The sequence below is a fragment of the Suncus etruscus genome, chromosome 1 (assembly GCF_024139225.1).
Source record: "Suncus etruscus isolate mSunEtr1 chromosome 1, mSunEtr1.pri.cur, whole genome shotgun sequence".
Classification (NCBI taxonomy): Eukaryota; Metazoa; Chordata; class Mammalia; order Eulipotyphla; family Soricidae; genus Suncus; species Suncus etruscus.
In genome coordinates this window covers 60,014,289-60,038,489 of record NC_064848.1, presented here as the reverse complement: position 1 = coordinate 60,038,489, position 24,201 = coordinate 60,014,289, and the positions used below count along the sequence as shown (strand labels likewise).

At 44.9% G+C, this 24,201-nt stretch overlaps 1 protein-coding gene and 1 pseudogene across 2 annotated transcripts in view; both read left to right on the top strand.

Moving 5' to 3' along the window:
* Nucleotides 1–24,201, top strand: part of UBAP2 (ubiquitin associated protein 2) — a 122,520-nt gene that overhangs the window by 35,893 nt on the left and 62,426 nt on the right. For both annotated transcript variants that reach the window (XR_007495849.1, XM_049773014.1), the window contains exons 3-5: nucleotides 4,091–4,168; nucleotides 15,536–15,646; nucleotides 23,517–23,667. Coding sequence is in view for 1 of the 2 variants with exons in the window: in XM_049773014.1 (XP_049628971.1) it covers nucleotides 4,091–4,168; nucleotides 15,536–15,646; nucleotides 23,517–23,667 (340 nt within the window). In the remaining variant the exon portion in view is untranslated. The remainder of the gene's footprint in view (nucleotides 1–4,090; nucleotides 4,169–15,535; nucleotides 15,647–23,516; nucleotides 23,668–24,201) is intronic.
* On the top strand, nucleotides 3,194–3,284 carry LOC126027724 (uncharacterized; annotated as a pseudogene).

Sequence of the window (24,201 nt, the reverse complement as noted above, 5' to 3'; positions counted from 1 at the left end):
GTGACTCTATGGTGCTAGGGCCTCCTACATGCAGAGCATGATCACCAACCCTCTAGTGGTATCTCCGAGGCTGTTCTGTTCATGTTTATGTGAAATGAGTTTTTTTGGAGTTTCAGAAAGCAGCATGGCTCATATGGCTTTTCCAGTTAGTTCCACAGCAAATTGTTTCTTTTTTTTTTTTTTTTTTTTTTGGTTTTTGGGCCACACCCAGCGGTGCTCAGGGGGGTTACTCCTGGCTGTCTGCTCAGAAATAGCTCCTGGCAGGCACGGGGGACCATATGGGACCGGGATTTGAACCAACCACCTTTGGTCCTGGATCGGCTGCTTGCAAGGCAAACACTGCTGTGCAATCTCTCCGGGCCCAGCAAATTGTTTCTATGAAATGACGCAGTCTTGCTTTCCGAGGAGTAGTTAGCTAGTTTTCAGAGTTTGTGATGGTTATCGCCTCAGCCTTGTTAAAATTTTTTGCGATTCTGGCACTTGTACTTGGATTTGTTAGAATCCTTCTCTATAGAGCCAGCTGCTGTTTTTACTTGGCCCTTGGTCTTTTTGTTCAGTTCCCCTCATAATTGCTATTTTCTTGTTTTGCCACTGCTCAGACACCCTCGCTCGAGCCACTGCCCTCTTTACGAAGCTCCTAGTGATACTGTGCTATCTCTGGGTGCTCTCTCTTCTTCAGGTTGCATTTTAGGTTTTTGAGGGGTAGTCTGTTATCTTAGCTTTATTGTATCTTGTCATTCACGAGATTTTGGTGGTGCTGAAAACTTTGCAAGAATTTAGTTTAGAACAGAGATTCTCCCCCCCCCCCCTTTTTTTTTTTTTTTGGTTTTTGGGTCACACCTGGAGGTGCTCAGGAGATACTCCTGGGTCTTCACTCAGATGTTACTCCTGACAACCTCGGGGGACCATATGGGATGCCAGGATTTGAATGGGGTCTGTTCTGTCTTGGCCACTTGCAAGGCAAATGACTTACTGCTGTGCTATCAATCACTCCAGCTCCTAGAGCAGAGATTTTCTTTTTTTTTTTTTTTTTTTTTTTTTTTTTAGAGCAGAGATTTTCAACACCTTTCTGGTATGCAGGAAAAATTATTGCTGTTTAATACTTGGAATGACTGTAGGGTATTGCTGTGGGATATATTATTGAGGGGTGTAACTATATGTATATGTTTACCTCATTTTCCTGTTTACATTGATCCACAGTTATTAAAAATCACTATTTTTGAGGCTGGAGAGATGGCACAGCGGTAGGGTGTTTGCCTTGCAAGTGGCCAAGATAGGACGAACCCCAGTTCAAATCCCGGCATCCCATATGGTCCCCCATGCCTTCTAGGAGTGATTTCCGAGCACAGAGCTAGGAGTAACCCCTGAATGCTGCCGGGTGTGACCCAAAAACTAAAAAACAAAACGAAACAAAACCCCAAAATATTCACTATCTTTTTTTTTTTTTTTTGGTTTTTGGGTCACACCTGGCAGTGCTCAGGGGAAACTCCTTAGCTCCATGCTCAGAAATTGCTCCTGCCAGGCACGGGGGACCATATGGGAAGCCGGATTCGAACTGATGACCTTCTGCATGAAAGGCAAACGCCTTACCTTCATGCTATCTCTCCTGCCCCAAATATTCACTATCTTAATTTTTGGTGATGCTCAATGGTCTGTACTGGCTCTGAACTCAGGGATCTTTCCTGGTGGACTCAGACCAAATAGGGTGCCAGGAATTGAACCTGGGTTCTGGGTTGGCTGTGTGCAAGGCAAGCACTCTACCTGCTGTAATATTTGCTCCAGCTCTACATTTTGCCATTATTCTTTTAAGCTTATATGTTGGGTGCAAGGATGTACCTATGTCCTTTTTACAACCTCGGACTAATGTCCTTTACCTACACTTGGTAATTGGTGGATCATGAGGTGTTTGGAATTAAACCTGGCCTCTCCTACTTATAAAGCATAGGCTTCAACAGTTTGAGCCATTTCCCTAATTTTTACTATCTAGTTTTTTTTTTTTTAAATTTTGGGCCATACCCAATGACGCTCAAGGGTTACTTTTAGCTATGCGCTCAGAAATCCCTCCTGGCTTGGGGGACCATATCGGACACCAGGAGATCAAACAGCAGTCCATCCTAGGCTAGCTCAGGCAAGGCAGATGCCTCACTGCTTGAACTACCACTCTGGCACCTACTATCTAGTTTTAATCAAAACATCCCAATCATTTCAATGTCAATTGCACCTGTAAGATTTTTTTTTGTTTGTTTCTGGGCTACACCCGGTGACACTCAGGGGTTGTTACTCCTAGCTATGCGCTCAGAAATCGCTCCTGGTTTGGCGGATCATATGGGACACTGGGGATCTAACCTCGGTTCGTCCTAGGTCAGTGCAAGGCAAATGCCCTACTGCTGTACAACTGTTCCAGTCCCAAGATTTTTTTTTTCTGAGGGGAAGTCTCACCTCATGGTGCTTAGGAAATCTTACGGTGGTGGGGATCTACTTGGGGCTCCTGAATATAAGGCATTCTCCGTGTCTCTAAGGTAAAAGCACTCTCTTTCATTTTGGGGCCACACTCATTGTCATTTGTGCAAAAACTCCTGTTTTGCAGTCAGGGGGACCATATTTTTTGTTTGTTTGGCAGTGCTCAGGGGTTACTCCTTGCTCTGTGCTCAGAAATCACTCCTGGGGCCGAACAGATAGTATGGAGGTAAGGTGTTTATTTTGCATGCAGAAGGATGGAGGTTCGAATCCCGGCATCCCATATGGTCTTCTGAGCATAGAGCCAGGAGTAACCCCTGAGAAATACTGGATGTGACCCAAAAACCAAAGGAAAAAAAAGCGGGGGGGGGGGGGGAAGATAGCATGGAGGGTGGGGCATTTGCCTTTTATGCAAAGGGTCGTTGGTTTGAATCCCGGCATCCCATGTGGTTCCCCGAGCGATTTCTGAGCACTGCCAGGTGTAACCCAAAAACCAAACAAAACAAAAAAAAAAAGAAAGAAAAAGAAATCACTCATGGCAGGCTTGGGGGACCACCATCCATACTGGGTCAGCTGTGTACAATGCAAGTGCCCCACCACTGTGGCCTCAAGGTGACATATGGAATGCCAGGGATTGAGCCTGGTTGGCTTCTTGCCAAGCAAGTGTCCTCCTGGCTGTACTATTTATCTGTTCTGGCCCCCAGGTAAAGTTCTTTATAAATGTTTTTCCCTTCCTGTGCTCATTTTGGCAGCACATATACTAAAATTGGAACGATACAGAGAAGATTAGCATGGCCCCTGCGCAAGGATGACATGCAAATGTTTTTCCCTTCCAGTCTGTTGGCAATTTGGAAAACATCAAGGCCAGCTATTGTGTAAAATTCTCAGCTCAGATTTTTGTTTAGATAAGTAATAGCCTTTTCTTTTCAGAACTGATCATAATACCATAGCACAGTTTGTTTATTTTATTTTCTCTATTGTTTCTAGTTTTTTCTGTTCTTTTGCGCCCCCCCCCCCCCTTATTTTTGGTTAGTCACTCCATCTCCCCCTGGGAAAGAGAATTGGAACCAGTCCCATGGTCAGTGTAGACGAACACATTCTCAGACTTCGTGGCCCTGTCCAGGTTGGAGGGTTGCATTGCTACTGTTAGGTATAGTTAGGGGGGCCACTTTCTGTTCTGATAAAGAAGGTAAATTTGCGGGGGCCGGGCGGTGGCGCTAAAGGTAAGGTGCCTGCCTTGCCTGCGCTAGCCTTGGACGGACCGCGGTTCGATCCCCCGGTGTCCCATATGGTCCCCCAAGCCAGGAGCAACTTCTGAGCACATAGCCAGGAGTAACCCCTGAGCGTTACTGGGTGTGGCCCAAAAACCAAAAAAAAAAAAAAAAAAAGAAGGTAAATTTGCAGGGGAACACTGAATAATTTTTTTTTCTGAAAAGAGAGCTAAGAATGAGTTCTTCATGCTTTGTGATTTGGTGATTACACGAGGGGAACAGGATGTATTTGAGAAATCTACATTAAGCCCTTCTTTTGTTTTCTTTTTGATAATCAGTTTTCTTCTTACCAAATGCTATAGACTTGAGCATCTAATTATATTTTTTGTGTTCAGATCTTTCAACAATTTTGTGTCTTCCAGGCTACAGCTGAACAGATGCGTCTCGCTCAAGTGATCTTTGATAAAAATGACTCCGAGTTTGAAGCTAAAGTTAAGCAGGTATGTTTCTGGCCGGTTGTTTTTGTAATCAATTCTTGATTTTATTAGTCTTCCTTATTTAGGAGAAGCCTCCTCAGGAGGACTGGAGTTACTAGGTCACTCCCAATGCTTCTCAGTCCCATTTAGGCTTGATCAGCCCAGGCTCAGTTCAGATACGGGCTGCTGTTCTTGGCCCCAGCATGCCTGTGCTTGTGTGTGTGCACATATAATGAGTGTGCAGTGCGTGGGCTTCTCAAAAGCAAGGCAGAGCCTCACTCCTTTGAATGTTCTTGCTGCGTGAATGGAGATGTGGAGGGGCAGTTCTACTACCCTACCCAACATTCTCTGTCTCTGTCTGTCTGTCACTCTCTTTCTCTCTCTCTCACTCTCTCTCACACTCTCACACTTTTTTTTTTGGTTTTTGGGCCACACCCAGCGGTGCTCAGGGGTTACTCATGGCTGTCTGCTCAGAAATAGCTCCTGGCAGGCACGGGGGACCATATGGGACACCAGGATTCGAACCAACCACCTTTGGTCCTGGATAGGCTGTTTGCAAGGCAAACACCGCTGTGCTATCTCTCCGGGCCCACTCACACTCTTTCTTACTCTCTTACTCTCTCACTCTCATAGTGCTTGGAGACAGCAGTTGGTGCCTGGGATTGAACTGGGCTTTCCTGAATCCAAAAGCACGGCCCTTTTAGCATTTTTAGTACCCCTTAAATCAACCAACTCAACAGTGCTCAGGGGCTTTACTGAATGCTCTGTGCTCAGGTATCACCCCTGGCGGTGCTCAGGGAATCACACATGGTATGGGGGATTCAAACTAGCATAGGTAGACTGTAAAGCAAGCACCATAACCCCGAATTATCCCTGGCCTTATATAATCTTTTTTTTTTTTTCTTTTTGTCACACCCTGTGGTGCTCATGAATTATTCCCGGCTCTGCATTCAGGAATCACTATTTGAAGTACTCAAGGGACCATTTGGGATACCTGCCATCAAGCCCAGGTCAGCTGCAGGCAAGGCAAGCACCTTAACCACTGTGCTATTGCTATGTCCCCTATAATCTGTTTTTGTTGTTGTTGTTTGTTTTTGGGCCTCACCCAGTGGCGCTCAGGTATCACTCATCGCTCTGGGCTCAGAAATTGCTCCTGGCAGGCACAGGGAACCATTTAGGGTGCTGGGATTCAAAACACCATTCGTCCTGCATTGGCTATGTGCAAGGCAAATGCCCTATCGCTATGCTATCTCTCCAGCCCCTATAATCTGTTCTTAATTGTGTCTAAAAGACTACTTTCATGGGCCTGCACCATGGTGCTGAGTTTCCGATAGCCCCCCACCAACCTCCCTGAATTCCTGAGTCTTGCTGGAGGCCCCTTATAGTTTTCTACTCCTTTTTTACTTCGCTACACTCCGTGGTCACAGATTCTATTTCTGGCTCTGTGCTCTGGAGCCACCCCTGGTGGCATTTTTAAGACCATAGAAATGCAAGGAATTTGAACCCAGGTCTGCAGTATGCAAAGCAGGTGCCTTAACTCCTTGTGCTCTCTCTCCAGATCCCTAATGAAGTAGTCTATTCTTTCTTGGTGGGGAGACACACCTGGCATTGCTCACAGGTCACTCCTGGTGGTGCCTGGGGGACCATCTAGGATATGGGAGATCAAATCTGGGTTAGTCCTTTCAAGGCAAATGCCCTACTGGCTGTACTATCACTCTAGCCCCTGAAGTAGAAAAAAAAATTTTGGGTCATACCCGGCAGTGCTCAGGGGTTACTCCTGGTTTTACACTCAGAAATTGCTCCTGGCAGGCTCAGGGGACCATATGGGATGCCAGGATTTGAACCACCGACCTTCTGCATGAAAGGCAAATGCCTTACCTCGATGCTATCTCTCTGGCCCCAGAAATAGAGATTTTTAACTATAATCAAGTCTACCAGTGCTCATGTGGTCTGGGGGTCATTCTAGGTATATCTGGTTAACTGGACTGATTATTATTTCAAGATTTGGGCCTGGGGCTGGAGAGATATTATGGAGGTAGGGCATTTGCCTTGGATTCAGAAGGACGGTGGTTCGAATCCCTGCATCCCATATGGTCCCCTGAGCCTGCCAGGAGTGATTTCTGAGCGTAGAGCCAGGGGTAACCCCTGAGTGCTGTCAGGTGTGACCCCCCCCCCCAAAAAAAAAACCCAAAAACTTGGGCCCGACATGTGGTCCTCTTCAGACCCTAGAAGTGCTGGGGGCCATATGGTCTCAGGGAACACCCTCAAGCTTTGTGCATACTATGCATGTGTCCTTCACCTCTTAGCTGTTTTACAAGCCCTTTAATAAAACTTTTATTTTTGGGGGGATAGGGCTACACCCAGTGATGCTCAGGGGTTACTCCTGGCTATAGCTCAGAAATCGCTCCTGGCTTGGGGGCCTCAAACCCTGATCCATCCTAGGTCAGCCACTTGCAAGGCAAATTCCCTACCGCTGCACCACTGCTCCGGTCCCCTTAATCAAACTTTTTTTTTTTGGGGGGGGAGTCACACCCGGCAGCGTTCAGGAGTTACTCCTGGCTCTATGTCCAGAAATCGCTCCTGGCAGGCTTGGGGGACCATATGGGATGCCAGGATTCGAACCACCATCCTTCTGCGTCTAAGGCAAATGACTTACCGCTGTGTTATCTCTCCAGCCCCAATCAAACTATTTTTTTAAAAATCATTTTGGGGGGGGGCCGGGCGGTGGCGCTGGAGGTAAGGTGCCTGCCTTGCCTGCGCTGCCTAGGACGGACTGCAGTTCGATCCCCCGGCGTCCCATATGGTCCCCCAAGAAGCCAGGAGCAACTTCTGAGCACATAGCCAGGAGTAACCCCTGAGCGTCACAGGGTGTGGCCCAAAAACCAAAAAAAAAAAAAAAAATCATTTTGGGGCCCGGAGAGATAGCACAGCGGCGTTTGCCTTGCAAGCAGCCGATCCAGGACCAAAGGTGGTTGGTTCGAATCCCGGTGTCCCATATGGTCCCCCATGCCTGCCAGGAGCTATTTCTGAGCAGCCAGCTAGGAGTAATCCCTGAGCACCGCTGGGTGTGACCCAAAAAACAAACAAAAAAATCATTTTGGGCCACCAAACAGGTGCAAGACTACTAAGTAGTAAGCTAGATACAGAGGGGACCACATATTCTAGCAACCCTGGGGGTGAGGGAAGAGGATATGGGAGGTAGGACAAAAACGGAGGTGTAGGGAGGACAATTTGGTGATGGGAATCCCCTCTGATTTTATGTAAATATGTACCTAAAATATTATTGTAAACAATATGTAAGCCACTATGATCAAAATAAAAATTATATTAAAAAATCATTTTGGGCCACACCTGGTAGTTCTCAGTGGTTACTCTTGGCTTTGTACTCTGGAATCACTTCTGTGGGTTATGAGATGCTGGGGATTGAATTTGGATTTGCCACATGCTAGACACATGCTCTACCCACTATGCTATCTCTCCGACCCTTTTAATCAGACTTATTTTTTGTTTTTGGTTTTTGGGCCACACCCGGTGATGCTCAGGGGTTACTCCTGGCTTTCTGCTCAGAAATAGCTCCTGGCAGGCACGGAGGACCATATGGGATACCGGGATTCAAACCAACCACCTTTGGTCCTGGATCGGCTGCTTGCAAGGCAAATGCCGCTGTGCTCTCTCTCTGGGCCCTTTAGTCAGACTTTAAGCAAACTTTTGGGGTGGGGAGAATGTTGGCCACACCTTGTTCTGTGTGTGTGAGGGGGTGGGTCTCAGCTTGCAGTTTTTCACAAGAAATTCGACAGAGTAAAAAATGCATTTTTGGCCAGGCGTGTTGAGCAGCTTCTTGGATCTTACTGGGTCAGCCAAGCTTCTCTGCTGCTTTCCCTGCCATTTTTATTAGTCAGAGTTTAACATCAATCACCTCAGGATCAAGTTGACATGATTAAGGGCACTTGTGCTAATTATCTCAGAAAAGGTGAAAGGAGGGCTGGAGAGATGGCATGGAGGTAGGGCATTTGCCTTGCATGCAGAAGGACAGTGGGCCTTCTTGGAACCCCAGCATCCCCTATTGTCCCCAGAGCTTGCCAGGAGCGATTTCTGAGTGTAGAGCCAGGAGTAACCCCTGAGCACTGCCCTACCACTTTGCTATCTCTCCAGTCTCCTCTATTCTATTTTTTCTTTTTTTGCCACACCCATTTGATGCTCAGGGGTTACTCCTGGCTAAGTGCTCAGAAATCACGCCTGGCTTGGGGGGACCATATGGGATGCTGGGGTATTGAACCTCGGTCCTTCCTTGGCTAGCGCTTGCAAGCAGACACCTTACCTCTAGTGCCACCTCACCGGCCCCCTCTATTTTATTTGTTAAAAAGACCCAGGCGTGGGGGGGTATCAGATAGTGATCAGCTGATGAAGTAATCTGTCAGTGAAGATCAGTCAGGTTGATGATGATCTTCTGCAGCTGCTGATTGGAATCATCAAAGATCCACTTGAAGAAGCTGCTTTATATATATGGTCAGCTTTGTTGCAAGCAGTGACTTATCTCTCGTAGCATGAATTTGAAAAGATACTGAAGGGGAATGCCTAAGAGGAAGGTCTTGGAAGAATGGAGAAAAAGTTTTGCTTACAGCACAGACATCTATTCTCCCCCCCCCCCCCCATACACAGTTGATCAGTGCCCTCGATTGTCTGCAGCTGGTTGAGGGGCCTTGGGCCTCTCACAAAGAGCCTTCTGCAAAAGGACAGTGGTCACCGGCATCTGGGACACTGAGTCTTCAGCTTGCTCCCCTTCACTGCCTGGTTCTGTCCTGCCTGGGGGATGCCTCAGCTGGGTGAGGCAAAGGTTGAATTGGTGGAACCTACGTCTATTGGGATCATAGCAGTTGCCTTGCACTGGTATTCCCCCTGCCCTGGTTACATTTGAAACTTCTGGACCTTTCTGTCCTTTCTCAACATCAAACTCCACATCTCCTCATCTCCAACACTGCCCAAAGTCTTCCTAGGGTTGATTCTCTTAAAGCTGTCGGTGAACAAACACAGCCTGCTTAGTGTCATTTCTGGTAACGAATCCACAGCTATTTTGAACATTGAACCATTTAACAGTACCTAAGACTTGGATCACTAGCACTGGCATATCTGTCTCCACATTGCTCATCCGGCCAGGTCCTCTATCAACCCTGGAAAAGACTTTTGAGTGAGAGTTCTTTTTTTGGGGGGGAAGGTGGAGGGGATTTGGGCTACACTCGGCAGCCTTCAGAGGTTACTCCTGGTTCTGTGCTCAAAAATCGCTCCTGGTAGGCTCGGAATATCACATAGGATGCTGGGGAACCAAACCCCGGTTTGTCCTGGGTTGACTGCGTACATGGCAAATGCCCTGCCACTGTGCTGTTACTCTGGCACCTTGAGTGAGAATTGGTTTATTTTTTTGTTTTGTTTTGTTTTTTTGGGGCCACACCCAGCGATGCTCAGGGATTACTCCTAGCTATGCGCTCAGGAGTCGCTCCTGGCTAGGGGACCATATGGGACTCTGGGGATCGAACCGTGGTCCGTCCTAGGCTAGCACTGGCAAAGCAGACAGCTTATCTCTAGCGCCAGTGCACCAGCCCGAGTGAGAATTCTTTACTCTTGTACCCTACACACATTGGTCAGACATCTTTTTTTTTTTTGGTTTTTGGGTCACACCGGCAGTGCTTAGGGGTTACTCCTGCTCCTGGCTCTATGCTCAGAAATCGCTCCTGGCAGGCTTGGGGGACCATATGGGATGCCAGGATTCAAACCACCATCCTTCTGCATGCAAGGCATGGCTTACCTCCATGCTATCTCACTGGCCCCATGGTCACACATCTTTAACACAATTTTGCCAATCCCAGGTCCAGTGCCCGCCCTATGAAAATCTTATTGTGGGCTGGAGTGATAGCACAGTGTAGGGAGTTTGTCTTGCACTCAGTCAATCCGGGACAGACCCGGGTTCGATCCCTGGCATTCCATATGGTCCCCAAGATTGCCAAGAGGACTTCTGAGTGAAGAGCCAGGAGTAACCTGTGAGCACCTCCGGGTGTAGCCCAAAACCAAAAAACATCTTTTGAGTAAGGACTCTTCGTTACTGTATACTGTACACACTTGTTAGACATTAATGCAATTGCACTTACCCTGCGGGTTTCAGTTCTGGCCTTTGGAAAGTCTTTTGAATAAGGACTCTTTTATTATTATTTTTTTTATAAGAGTAAGGACTCTTAACTATTGTAAAAGCACTTTTCCCTTATTGGGGGAATGTACATGGGAGAATTTTTTGTTTTCCTTTTTGTTTTTTTGGGACACACCCGGCAGTGCTCAGGGATTACTTCTGGCTCCATGCTCAGAAATCGGTCCTGGCAGGCTTAGGGGACCATATGGATGCTGGGATTCGAACCACCGATTTTCTGCATGCAAGGCAAATGCCCTACCTCCCTGCTATCTCTCCGGCACCACATGGGAGAATTTTTAATGGATATGCCATCTTCAGTTCATTTTAAAAGATGTTGGTAGGGGCCGGAGAGGTAGCACAGCAGGTAGGGTGTTTGCTTTGCATGCAGCCAACATAGATGGACCCTGGTTGGAATCCTGGCATCCTATATGGTCCCCCGAGCTTGCCAGGAGTGACTTCTGAGCTCAGGGCCAGGAGTAACTCCTGAGCGCCTCGAGGTGTGACCCCCCCCCCCCAAAAAAAAAAAGAAAACAATACCAAAAGAAAAAAAGAAAGGAATAAATGCAAAGCTGGCGGCATCTCTCTGATGCTTTTTCTCTGCCCCCCCACCCCACCCCTCCAAGAAATTGCAGGCTCTATTCTGGTTACTATCCTAGCATTGCCCCTCCCCCCAACAGTTCAAGTTTTTCCTTTTATACTCACATGACAGGGGCCATGTCCAGCTTCAACTGTCATTCAGTGGGGTTGTCCTAGGGGTGTATTCAAGTTCAACTGCCATACATCATGAATCCCCTTTTATTTTTATTTATTTATTTTTTGATTTTTGAGTCATCGGCGGTGCTCACGATTTACTCCTGGCAGGCTCAGGGGATCATATGGGATGCCGGGATTTGAACCACCATTTGTCCAGGGTCTGTGTGCAAGGCAGACGCCCTACCACTGTGCTATCGCTCTGGCCCCTCTTTTTTTTTTTTTTTTTTTTGTTTGGTTTTTGGGCCACACCCGGCGATGCTCAGGGGTTACTCCTGGCTGTCTGCTCAGAAATAGCTCCTGGCAGGCACGGGGGACCATATGGGACACTGGGATTCGAACCAACCACCTTTGGTCCTGGATCGGCTGCTTGCAAGGCAAACACCGCTGTGCTGTCTCTCCGGGCCCTGGCCCCTCCTTTTTATGTTTTTCTTTTAAATTAAATTATATGTATGGGGCCTGAGCTATAGCAGAGTGGTAGGGTGTTTGCCGTGTGAGCGGCCAATCTAGGACTGACCTTGGTTCGATCCCCGGCATCCCATATGGTCCCCCTGCCAGGAGTGATTTATGATCGCGTAGCCAGGAGTAACCCCTGAGTGTCACGGGTGTGGCCCAAAAAGCAAAAAAAAAATTATATGTAGATTTATTTTCAGTGGTTGATTAATAAGTTCATTTTGGTAATGGTCTGCAAAAGCCATAATGGTTGGTTGTCAGCTGCATTTCTCTTCTTTGGGTCACACCCGGCGGTGCTCAGTGGTTACTCCTGGCTCTATGCTCGAAATTGCTCCTGGCAGGCTCGGGGGACCATGTGGGATGCTGGGATTTAAACCACTGTGTTCTGCATGCAAGACAAACGCCTTACCTCCATGCTATCTCTCTGGCCCTCTTCTTCTTCTTTTTTTTTTGGGGGGGGGGGTCACACCCAGCAGCGCTCAGGGGTTACTCGTGGCTCTAAGCTCAGAAATTGCTCCTGGCAGACTCAGGGAACCATACGGGATGCCGGGATTCCAACCACAGACCTGCAGACAAGGCAAAACGCCTTACCTTCATGTTATCTCTCCTGCACCCCTGCCCTCTTCTTTTTTTTTTTTAAGTTTTTGGGCCACACCCGTTTGATGCTCAGGGGTTACTCCTGGCTATGCGCTCAGAAATTGCCCCCGGCTTGGGGGACCATAGGGGACGCAGGGGGATCTAACTGCAGTCGCGGTCCTTCCTCAGCTAGCGCTTGCAAGGCAGACACCTTACCTCTAGCGCCCCGACCTGCCCTCTTCTTGACAGTTGATTTAGGAGCTCCAAAGCCAAGAGAAAATGTAGGGAAGAAATGAAACAGTGTTTAAGGAATAAGCATTAACTTTGTAACATTTTATCCCCTCAGACTCCTTCCTTATTTTGTAACTTTATCAAGCCTATGTCTAGTCTAAGAAAGTGAAAAACTCCAGTGCTTTAGGGTAAAGGGGCAACGGCTTCTTTAGTAGCTGCTTCCTACTGATAGGGGACAGACAGTTATGGGATTATCAGTTTTTCACTTTCTATTTCTATCAGACTAAGGGTCAAATATTCACTATTTAAATTTTTTTCTTGTCTTTCTCATGTCTAAATCTCTTTTCTCTATATAATAAATCCCTTTTTCTCATTGTCTGTTTCTGTGTCTAACTTTTTTTTTTTTCTCTACCTAGAGCAGCATGAGGCAGCTAAAAAAGAGGTTTATGTAAGCTTGTACTCCAGTAGAGGATATAGCACATTTGGTGCAACAAGAAGGGGCTGACATGGCTATATCAGTTTTCATTATTTACTACCCTGAGAAGTTTGTTAGTACACCTTTTTTGTTTGTTTGTTTTTGGGCCACACCTGATGACGTTCATATAGTGGGGGCCATATGGGATGCTGAGGATCGAACCCAGTTCCATCCTGGGTCAGCCTCATACAAGGCAAATGCCCTACTAATGCGCCATCACTCAGGCCCATTACTCTACTTTTAAAACAGTATTGTGGGTCTGGAGCGGTGGCACTAGAGGTAAGGCGTCTGCCTTGCAAGTGCTAACCTAGGATGAACCGAGGTTCGATCCCCTATGGTCCCACCAAGCCAGGAGTGATTTCTGAGCGCATAGTAACCCCTGAGTGTCAACAGGTGTGGCCCCAAAACAAAACAGTATTTTTAAGTTTTCATGTCCTGTAGTGTATTTTTGTAAGATTGTTTTAGCCTGTCGTCCCACCTGGATCTTCCAGATGGGGGCAATTAAGGAAAGAGTAAAGAGCTTGTGGGAGAGAGGAGAAAGACTTTTTGGCTGAACTGACGGCTGCCTCGGTTGTTGTTTTGGAGTTGGCATCAGAACTGTTAAAAGACTCGCCTCACCAACTTTTGTCCCCCAACCTTTGTATCCATCTGGATTATTTGCGGTGGAGAATTGTCACTTAGGCTTCCCCCAGGAGGGGGAACGGAAGAATGGGATATAGTCTCCCATTTTGGGAGATATTTCTGGACTCTCAAATCACCAACAAGGGGTTCAACATCTCACAACAATGTCCCTGTTCTGGACTCCATTTTTTGGGAATAATTTTGTGGGGGGGGGCTCACAAGAAATCAGAGTCAAAAGTGGTTTTTTTGGGGCTGAAGAAATAGCATGAAGGTAGGGCGTTAGTCTTGCATGCAGAAGGATGGTAGTTCGAATCCCGGCCTTCATATGGTTTTTCGAGCATGCCAGGAGCGATTTCTGAGTGTAGAGCCAGGAGTAACCCCTGAGCGCTGCTGGGTGTGAACCCCCCCCAAAAAAAAAACCTGCTTTTATTGGCCATCGGTGTTGAGCAGCTTCTAGGACAGCGTTGGCTGACCTTTTTGAGCCCGAGTGCCCAAACTGCCGCACAAATCCAAAGAATTTCCTCAAAAGTGCCAGCATGTCAATTAAACCTTAATAACAAGGTTTTAGTATGTAAAAACAATGGGGCACATGCCGAATATCTTAATTGCGGACCTTCCCGCGTGCCACCACCAGCATGCATGCCATAGGTTCGCCATCGCAGTTGTAGGATCTTACTGAGGCAGCCAAATGGCTACTGCTACTTTAACATAAATCACCTGAGGGTCAGGTTTGACATGATTAAGGGTACTTGTGCTGATTAACTCAGAAAAGGTGAAAGAAAAAAGTAAAGTGATTTTTACATGTGTATGACAATACTGTCAGAAATCACTCCTGGCTCTGGCTACCATATGGGACGACAGAGATTGAACCCAGGTTCGTCCTGGGCAGCCACTCCGGCCCCGGATGTTTTAATTTTTATTGCATATGGCAGGTTATTTGATAAGTGCAGATTTTTAATTTTACATACATACATTCAGCCATTGAAGCACTGGAAAGCTATAGAATACAAAATTGAAATTAGAGCCATAGAATGGCATAGTGCAGTGTTATTTTACGAGACATTCCAAATGGCTTTTCTCTTAGTTTTGTGACCATAGTCAAATCACTTGATTTGTAGGGAGTCAAACTATAGTTCATACGTAATGAAATAGTAAGACATAGTCTCCGGGAGTAACTTCTGAGCACCGAGCCAGGAGTAACCACTGAGTACCGTGGTTGTGGCTCAAAATAAAATATTAAAATAGTGTCTAAGAATGAGTTTATAGCTGCAGATCTTTTATTTATTTATTAGGCTGTTACAACTTTTTGTCTGTTGTGTGATTTGCTCTCAGCATGATAGTTCATTTGGGGAATGTCTCCTTGTAAAGTATTTGTCTTGGATAGTCTGGTTATGATGGTAACAAAATCACATTGGTTTTGTTTTGTTTTTTTTTGGCCACATCTGGCAGAGCTCAAGGGTTACAACTGGCTCTCTGCTCAGAAATCGCTCCTGGCAGGCCCTCGGGACCATATGGGATGCTGGGATTCGAACCACTATAGTTCCTGGGCTGGCCAGCCCCGGTCTTTTTATTGAAATGATATATCTTTGCTTGAATATTCTGAGAATGATAGTGTACACGTGTGTGTGCTGCTAATGAAATTCTGGATATTGGATCAGCTTGGGACAGGGAAGTTTTGTTGTTGTGGGTTGGGGAGAGGGTGCTTAGGCTATACCTGGTGATGCGGAGGTGTTTGCTCCTGGCTCTGTACCCAGAAATTACTCCTGATGGGATTAGGGAGGCTATTGGGCTGCTGGTATTGCCCTGGGTCAGCTGCCTTCAAGGTAAATGGTTTATACACTGTACTATCTATCCTATAGATCCAGCGCCAAAAGAAGAGGGTTGATTTGTTGTTTAGATATGCCAGTGTGTTGGTTCAAGTTCATGGGTGCCCACCCCCCACCCCCGTTAATCCTGTGTTTGGATTGCAAACATAAGTTCTAGAAGAGGCCATGTACCTAGGCAGATGAAAAAAGAATGGGATTTTTCTGTCTTTATAGAGAAAGCTTCAAAATTTCATATCAAGCCTCATATTTTGCTCCTATAACCATTTTTCTGCTCATTTCAACAGCTTATGGAAGTGACAGGAAAAAACCAGGATGAATGTATAGTGGCTCTCCATGATTGTAACGGAGATGTGAACAAGGCTATCAATATATTGTTGGAAGGAAATTCAGACACAGTGAGTATTTGTAACATTATTAATTGACATCCAGTACTAAGATTTTTGGGTCACACTCGGCAGCGCTCAGGGCCTACTCCTGGCTCTATGCTCAGAAATCGCCCCCAGCTGGCTCAGGGGACAATATGGAATGCCAAGATTTGAACCACTGTCATTCTACATTCAAGGCAAACGCCTTATCTCCATGCTATCTCTCCGGCCCCTGTATTGCATTTTCTTTTTCTTTTTGTTTTGTTTTGTTTTGTTTTGTTTTGTGGTTTTTGGGTCACACCCGGCAGTGCTCAGGGATTATTCCTGGCTCCAGGCTCAGAAATTGCTCCTAGCAGGCACGGGGGACCATATGGGACACCTGGATTCGAACTGATGACCTCTTGCATGAGAGGCAAATGCCTTACCTCCGTGCTATCTCTCCGGCTCCCCCCCTTTTTTTTTTAATGCAACTTCACTGTATTGAGGTATAAGGCTGGGAATCATTTGGGATGCCATTCCCTTATTTTTTCTGTTTTTTTATTTTATTTTATTTTATTTTTTGGGGAGGTCACATCAGTGATTCTCAGGGGTTACTCCTGACTCTGCGCTCAGAAGTTGCTCCATGCAGACTGTGGTCTGTCCTGGATCTGCTGCATGCAAAGCAAATGCCCTACTGCTGTGTTATCTCTCTGGCCTGCCACTCCTTTTTTTTAAAGTTCCATTAAGAATATTAATATGAAATAACTGTTATATATAGAATCTGAAGACTTGAAAGAGAACTTGGCCATCAACTCTATCCTTATATAATTTCCATTATTTTCCTATGGACATTTTCACCTCCTGTAAAAACTTCTCTTGGCTGCACTACTCATGTGTCCTCTCAGTTGTCACCTTTTACTATTCTTTATATTTCTTTTTTTTGTTTTGTTTTTTGTTTTTGTTTTTTTGGGGGGCCACACTTGGCAGGCTCAGGTGTTACTCCTGGCTTCATGATCAGAAATTGCTCCTGGCAGGCTCAGGGGACCATATGGGATGCCGTGATTCGAACCAATGACCTTCTGCATGAAAGGCAAACGCCTTACCTCCACGCTATCTATCCGGCCCTGTTCTTTATATTTTTTGACTAACAGAAAACCAGATGTGTGAGTATTCTACAGACATGGTTTCAAACATTAACATATATAGGAAAGGGAAAAATTATGTTTTAAAAAACTTGGTTAAGTTGGAGGAATATGCAGGCAAATCAAAATTTACCTCATTTTCAGAAAGGATGCACCCAGGTCATAGTATTCTAATTTTTAATTTCTAATATTTTATTTGTTACTTATTTATTTTTTGGGCCATACCCAGCAATGCTCAGAGCTTTCTCCTGGCTTTGTTCTCAGGGATTACTCCTGGTATTGCTTGGGGAACCATATGGGATGCTGGAGAACAAACCAGACGCTCTATTTGGTGTACTATTGCCTCTTATTTATAGGGTTGTTTTGTTTGTTTTCGGCTACGCGATCAGAAATCGTTCCTGGCTTGGGGGGCAGACCATATGGGACGCCGGGGGATTGAACCGAGGTTAGCGTGTACAGGGCAAATGTCCTACATCTTGCGCCACCACTCCAGCCCCCATTATTTATAGTTTTAAATTAAGAAAGCATATCGGAGCATATTAAAACAAACTAGACTTACCTAAAAAAAGAGTACAAAAGTGGACATCAAGAAATGCCTTTTTGGATGGTCCCCCCAGCCAGGAGCGATTTCTGAGTGCACAGCCAGGAATAATCCCTGAGCGTCACAGGGTATGGTCCAAATACAAAAAAAAAAAAAAAAAAAAAAGAAGTGCCTTTTTTGGGCCAGAGCAATAGTACAGCAGTAGGGCATTTGCCTTGCCTAGCATGAAGCCAATCCCCCATGGACGCTGGGTTGATTCCTGGCATCCTACATGGTTCCCTAGCCCGCCAGAGGTGATTTCTGAGCACAGAGCCAGGAGTAACCCCTGAGCATCACTGGGTGTGACACCCCCTTTCTAAAGGAATGCCTTTCTCACTTGCAGATTTAATCAGTTTCTAATTTTTTTGGGAATAGGCTTTATTAATGGGGTAAACATGAAAATGAAGTGTCATAACAAGCTGAAAAGGAAATGAGTGTCATATATACACTCATTTAAAAAACAAGCAGGAGGCTGGAGTATTAGCAGGATTTAAAAAACAAGCCGTAGGCTGGAGTGTTAGCACAGTGTTAGGGTTTGATCTCCAACATTTTATATGGTCCTCTGAGCCTGCCAGGAGTGATTTTTTTGTTTGTTTTGTTTTTGATCAAGGGCGGTTACTCCTGGCTATGCCCTCAGAAATTGACCCTGGCTTGGTGGATCATATGGGATATCAGGGAATCTAACCCGGTTCCATCCTTGGTCAGTTGCATGCAAGGCAAACACCCTACCTCTGCACCACTGCTCTGGCACAGGAGTGATTTTTTTTGTTTGTTTTTTTGTTTTTGGGTCATACCCGGCGTTGCTCGGGTTACTCCTGGCTCTGTGTTCAGAAATTGCTCCTGGAAGGCACGGGGGACCATATGGGATGCCAGGATTCAAACCACATTCTGTCCTGGATCAGCTGCATGGAAGGCAAACACCCTACCATTGTGCTATCTCTCTGGGCCCCTTTCCCCAGTAGTGATTTTTTTTATTTATTCGTTTGTTTTTGGGTCACACCCATCAGTACTCAGGGATTATTCCTGTCAGGCTCAGGGGATCATATGGGATGCCTGGGATCTAACTGGGGTTTGTCCTGTGTTGGCCAGATCAAGGCAAACACCCTGTCACTGTGCTATTGCTCCGGCCCCGAGGAGCGTTTACGGGTATCTCCCCTCCCCCCAAAAAAATAATACCTCAAACAAACTAAAAACAAAACCAAAAACCCAAGCAGAATAACTTTTTGTAGTTAAAAATTAAATACTGGGGGGCTGGAGAGATAGCATATCGATAGGCTATTTGGCTTGCATGCCACCAGCCCTGGAGGGACCTGGTTCAATTCCTGGCATCCCATATTGTCCCCCAGCCATGAGTAACCCCTGAGTGCTGCTGGGTGTGGCCCAAAATCAATCAATAAAGTTTAAAAAATAATTAGATACTGGAGAAAACATGTTACTGAATAGGTGATAACAGTAGATAAAATTCCATTTAGCACTAGACCACAAATAAACTTTCAGATATGTCGCTTTGTTGTGAAAATATGTTAAATGATGAATTGAAATTCATTATTTTGTCACATTTTTATTTTCTAGTGCCAGAAATCCAACCCAAGGCCTCATAGATGCAAAGTACATAGTCTAACAATGAACTACATCCTAGGCTCTTGGTGGATTACTTCAAATGTTCTGGCTTTTTGTGACACTACTTTCTCTTTTTCAGCCCTCATCCAATAAACAATATTGAGGAAAATCAAGGGAAAGTCTGATCGAGGTTAGCTTTAGCTGCACCAGACAAGTCAGTAATAAAAAGACAAAGAAACAGTAAGACAGGATATGCCACAGAATGATCTGAAAGAAACTGGGATTTCAAAAGGACTTTCCTTCTGACTCTCCATTTCTGTCACAGCCTCCTCTCTTAACTAGCTCTAATCGGCAGTTTGCATTGCTAGTCATGGTCTGTTGTGATTCATAAATCACACAAAGGTAAACATACACACACACACAAATATACATATATACATATTTTGGGTTTTGGCCACACCTGATGATGTTCAGGGTTTACTCCTGGCTATGTGCTCAGAAATTGCTCTTGGCTTGGGGAACCATATGGGACCCCAGGGGATCGGACCCAGTCCGTCTTAGGTTAGCGTGTGCAAGGCAGATGCCCTACCGCTTGCGCCACTGCTCTGGCATCAAAGATGATTTTTTTTTAATGTAATTATTTGTCCAGTAATACCTCATCTGTATTCAATTTCAAAGTAGATGAAGTTTAATCTCAGTGAAACCCAGAGACAGTGGGACCTTAAAGACTCAAAACTACGCAACAAGCAAAGCAAGAAATTAAAAGAAAAACAACAGATATATCACAGTCAGTTTCTACCACCAAGAGAATATAGTTCATCCACTTAACTGTTTGTAAATATTTTACTTAATGATGATAATTTGATTCTTTTTTATTTTAAACAAAGGAGGTGAAGATGAGGGTTTTTTTTTTTTTTGGGTGGGGGGTGGGCCACACCCAGCAGTTATCAGGGATTACTTCTGAATCTGCACTCAGAAATCGCTCCTGGCAGGCTTGGGGGACCATATGAATACTGGAAATCGAACCCAGGTTTGTCTTGGGTTAGCTGCATGCAAGGCAAACAAATACATATACTACTGTGCTATTGTTCAGGCCCCAGATTTTCAGTTTATTTTGAAATCTAAGCCATTCTATGTTGTGTTCATCAGCAATGAGGCAAACATTCCTTATAAAACAACCCTGAATGCCAGCATATTCTGTTTTACTGTTTCTTTGCCTCATTTATTACTGACTTGTCTCCTACAGCTAAAGTTAACCTCGATCAGATCTCCCCTTGATTTTCCTCAATATTGTTTATTGGATGAGAGCTGAAAAGAGAAATAGTATCACAAAGAGCAAGAACATTTAAAGCAATCCACCAAGAACCTAGGATGTAGTTCATTGTTAGACTATGAGCCAACACAGGACTGACCCCGGTTCGAATCCCGGCATCCCATATAGTCCCCCGAACCTGCCAGGAGTGACTCATGAATGCAGAGCCAAAAATCTCCTTTGATTGTCTGATCTTATTTTATGCTAGAGTTTTCTGAAACAAAAATCGTTATTTTTTTTTTAATTAAGTGGAATTGTTTATAATGCCTTAAGCATTAAAAAATGTAGAGTGCTGAGCGATAGCACAGCAGTAGGGCATTTGCCTTGCAAGCTGCTGACCTGGGACAGACATGGGTTTGGGTTTGACTCCCGGCATCTCCTATGATCCCCTGAGCCTGCCAGTATTGATTTCTGGGTGCAGAGCCAGGAATAATCCTAGAGCTGCTGGGTATGGCTCAAAAACCAAAAACCAAAAAAAAAAAAAAAAAAAAAGCAGAGGTCACTTCTGATTGTGCTCAGGATCGCATTGGGCCTCTTTTGTGCCCCAATGCACTGAGCTCTCCAAACTCATAACAATATCTTTTTTTTGTTTTGTTTTTTTGGGTCACACCCTGCAGTGCTCAGGGGTTATGGGGTGCTGGGATTTGAACCGCCGACCTTCTGCTTGCAAGGCAAACGCCTTACCTCCATGCTATGTCTCCAGCCCCTAAAACGTTTTTTTTTTTGAGTCAGGGGTTACTCCTAGCTCTGCATTCAGAAGTTGCTTCGGGTAGGCTTGGGGGACCATATGGGTTGCTGGGTATTGAACCAGGATCCATCCAGTGTTGGCCATGTGCAAGGCAAGCGCCCTACCTCTGTGCTATCTCTCCGGCCCTTAAAGTTAAATATTTCTAAAGTTAATTTGGCTCACTTTGCCTATGTCTGTGCTTGCAGAGAGACTGCTAATATGCTGGAGAGATGATGGTGCAAAAGATATGACACCATGCTGCATAGGGCTGAACCTAGTTTCTATCTTTGGCAGACCCCAGTTTAGGTCTTTGTCATCACATATTTACTCTTGAGCTTCTCTGAACACAGAGCCAGGGATAGTCCTTGAGCACTACCTGTCTGTGACCCACTCCAACTACCCTTCCAACAAAAAAATGAAACCAAAGATCTTCGTTGGAAACATGGGATGATCTTATTAGAATTTTACTCTTATAGCTCTTACCCCTCAAAGATTGCTTTCCTATAGCCTTGAACAAATACATTCCTGTTAGTCTTTGCAAAATTCATAAGTTTGGTCCAAGAGTATCCTTTGCTGCATGAAGTGGGATTAGATGTTAAATTCTCTTTCAGATGGTTTCCATTGACTATTCCTTCTTAAGGAGTGAATAAATTAGATCTGGCCATGCAAAGGTACTGTGAGTTGTATATGTGCCCACTTTATGCTGATTTTATTGTGACAAATTTTTTTGGACTGGCGCTAGAGTGATAGCACAGCAGTTGGGCGTTTGCCCTGCATACAGACAACTCAGAACGGACCCAGGTTCAATCTCCAGCATCCTATATGGTCCTCTGAGCCTGCCAGGAGCGATTTCTTTTTTCTTTTCCCAAGCCAAGTTTTAGGAGCACAGAGCCAGGAGTAACCCTAAGAGCTGCCAGGAGTGGTCCAAAAATAAAAAAATAAAAAAAAAACAATTTTTTCTAGGACCTTTAGAATGTTTGCTGGTTTTTTTTTTTTTTTTTTTGTCTTGTCAGCCTAATAGCTTGGTATCATATCTCAAATAGTTTTCTTGTTTATTTGTATTAGTGAACATAATAAATTGAGCTAGTAACTGTTTTTTTTTTCTTTCCTGGAATAGTCTTTTGGGGTTTTGGGGGAGGATAAAAAAAGAATATTTTCCAGTATGCACACTCACCCTACATGAACTAAAACATGTCACAATGCCCTGGCTGTGAAATCTATACAGGATTTCTTCATAGAGATGGATAATGTTAAATTGCGAGTTCCCTCTTATTCTGTTGATTATTGTTGTCTAAAAATACTTGTACATTTATTAGATTGATTCCTTTGATTTAAGACTTTAGAAGTAGGCTTGCTGAGTAAAAAAAATTTCAGCAGATAGGCTTGCCTTCTAGAAAGGGGAGACTAGATGCATGTTTACTAAACTGCAGAATGCCTGATTAGTCAACTGCAGATATTGGTTACAGAAAAAAATTTTTTTCTTTTTTGGTTTTTGGGCCACACTCGTTTGACGCTCAGGGGTTACTCCTGGTAGGCTCAGAAATCGCCCCTGGCTTGGGGGGACCATATGGGAGGCCGGGGGATTGCTAGCGCTTGCAAGGCAGACACCTTACCTCTAGAGCCACCTTCCCGGTCCCAAATTTTTTTCTTTTAAATGAATCAAGTTTTCATTTTGGGGATTATACTGAATGGTGTTCAGGGCTTATTCCTGTCTCTGAGTTTAGAACTCTTAATTTTTTATTTTCTTGGCTGGTTTGAGTGCAGTGGTGTTTACAATTAATTGATCACAGCCAGTTACAGATTTCTTTGTTCCTTCTCCACTCCTGCTGCTTCACTTGACTAGCCTTATTTAAAAAAAATATATTTTTCTTTTTGGGACACTCGGGTTACTCCTGGTTATGTACTCAGAAATCGTTCCTGGCTCTGGGGACCATATGGGATGTCGAGATTGAACTTAGGTCCGTCCTGGGTCTGCTGCCTGCAAGGCAAATGCCCTATTGCCGTGCTATCGCTCCAACCCCCAAAATTTTAAATTTTAAATCTCTCTCCCTCCCTCCCTCCTTCCCTCCCTCCCTCCCATATGATCCCATGAGCTTGCCAGGAGCGGTTTCTGAGCCTGGAGCCAGGAGTAACCCGAGTGCTGCTGGGTGTGACCCCCCCCCTTGCCCAAATGCCTAAATTTTATTTGCCTGCTCTTAAAATTTGGGGAAGTTGTGTTAGAGCTTGACTTGAGTTGGGGGCCAGAGAGATAACTTGGAGGTAAAGTGTTTGCCTTTCATGCAGAAGGTCATCAGTTTGAATCCCGGAGTCCCATATGGTCCCCCGTGCCTGCCAGGAGCAATTTCTGAGCTTGAAACCAGGAGTATCCCCTGAGCCATGCTGGGTGTGACCCAAAAACCACAAAAAAAAAAAAAAAAAAAAGCAAAACAAAAAGCTTGAGTTGGACCTAATATGCATGCAAATCCCTTGCTCAGTTTCTTGCACCTCCTATTCTACCCCTGTCCCAGCAACAGATGCTCAGCTTAAAAAGATACATGCACAAAGCCTGAATGTTCCATGAGGGACTGACTACTCTGACAGCAACTCTTTATCTTTGCTAGACTTCGTGGGAGACTGTAGGGGGGAAGAAGAAGAATTTTGGAAAAGAAGGTTCAGAAAACAAAGAGAACCGAGAGAAGAGAAATGAGAGGGAAGGGAATCGTGGGCGTGGCAATAACCGGAAAGGAAGAGGTGGCAATCGCTCCAGAGAGTGTAAGTGCAGACTGTTCCCCTTCACCTTTTTATTGGGAAAATTTTCATACAGGCTAAAAGTTCTCCAAATGAATTCTGGGAAATCGTCTTCAATGCAGTATTTGCTGTTGCACCTCATAATATTTAGAGTGTTTTAGCCTGTAGTTTATTAGAATTGTAGTTCAGTTCAATTCATTTCATTTCAGAACAGATGAGTTAGTTGTGTTATGAGTCTAAAGCTGGCTCTGTTAGGGATCAAGTGCACCCTAACTTGTTTGGAGGTTTCTCATTCACTAATAGATAATACTGTTACACTCTTCTCCACTTAGATATCCAGTGTATAGGCAAGGGTTAGATTACAAAGTTGACTTAGCCTTAAATGGGGATAATCGATATAACAAGGAAACAGTATTTTGGTTGTATTATATTTTAAATGGTGTTACATTGGGAAAACTCAAGACAAAAGTGATGGGATTATAGGGAAGTTTGGACAAATTTAAGTCTGATGGTTAGGATGACCATCCTAAATATTGGTACTCCCAGCTGTTGAGCTTT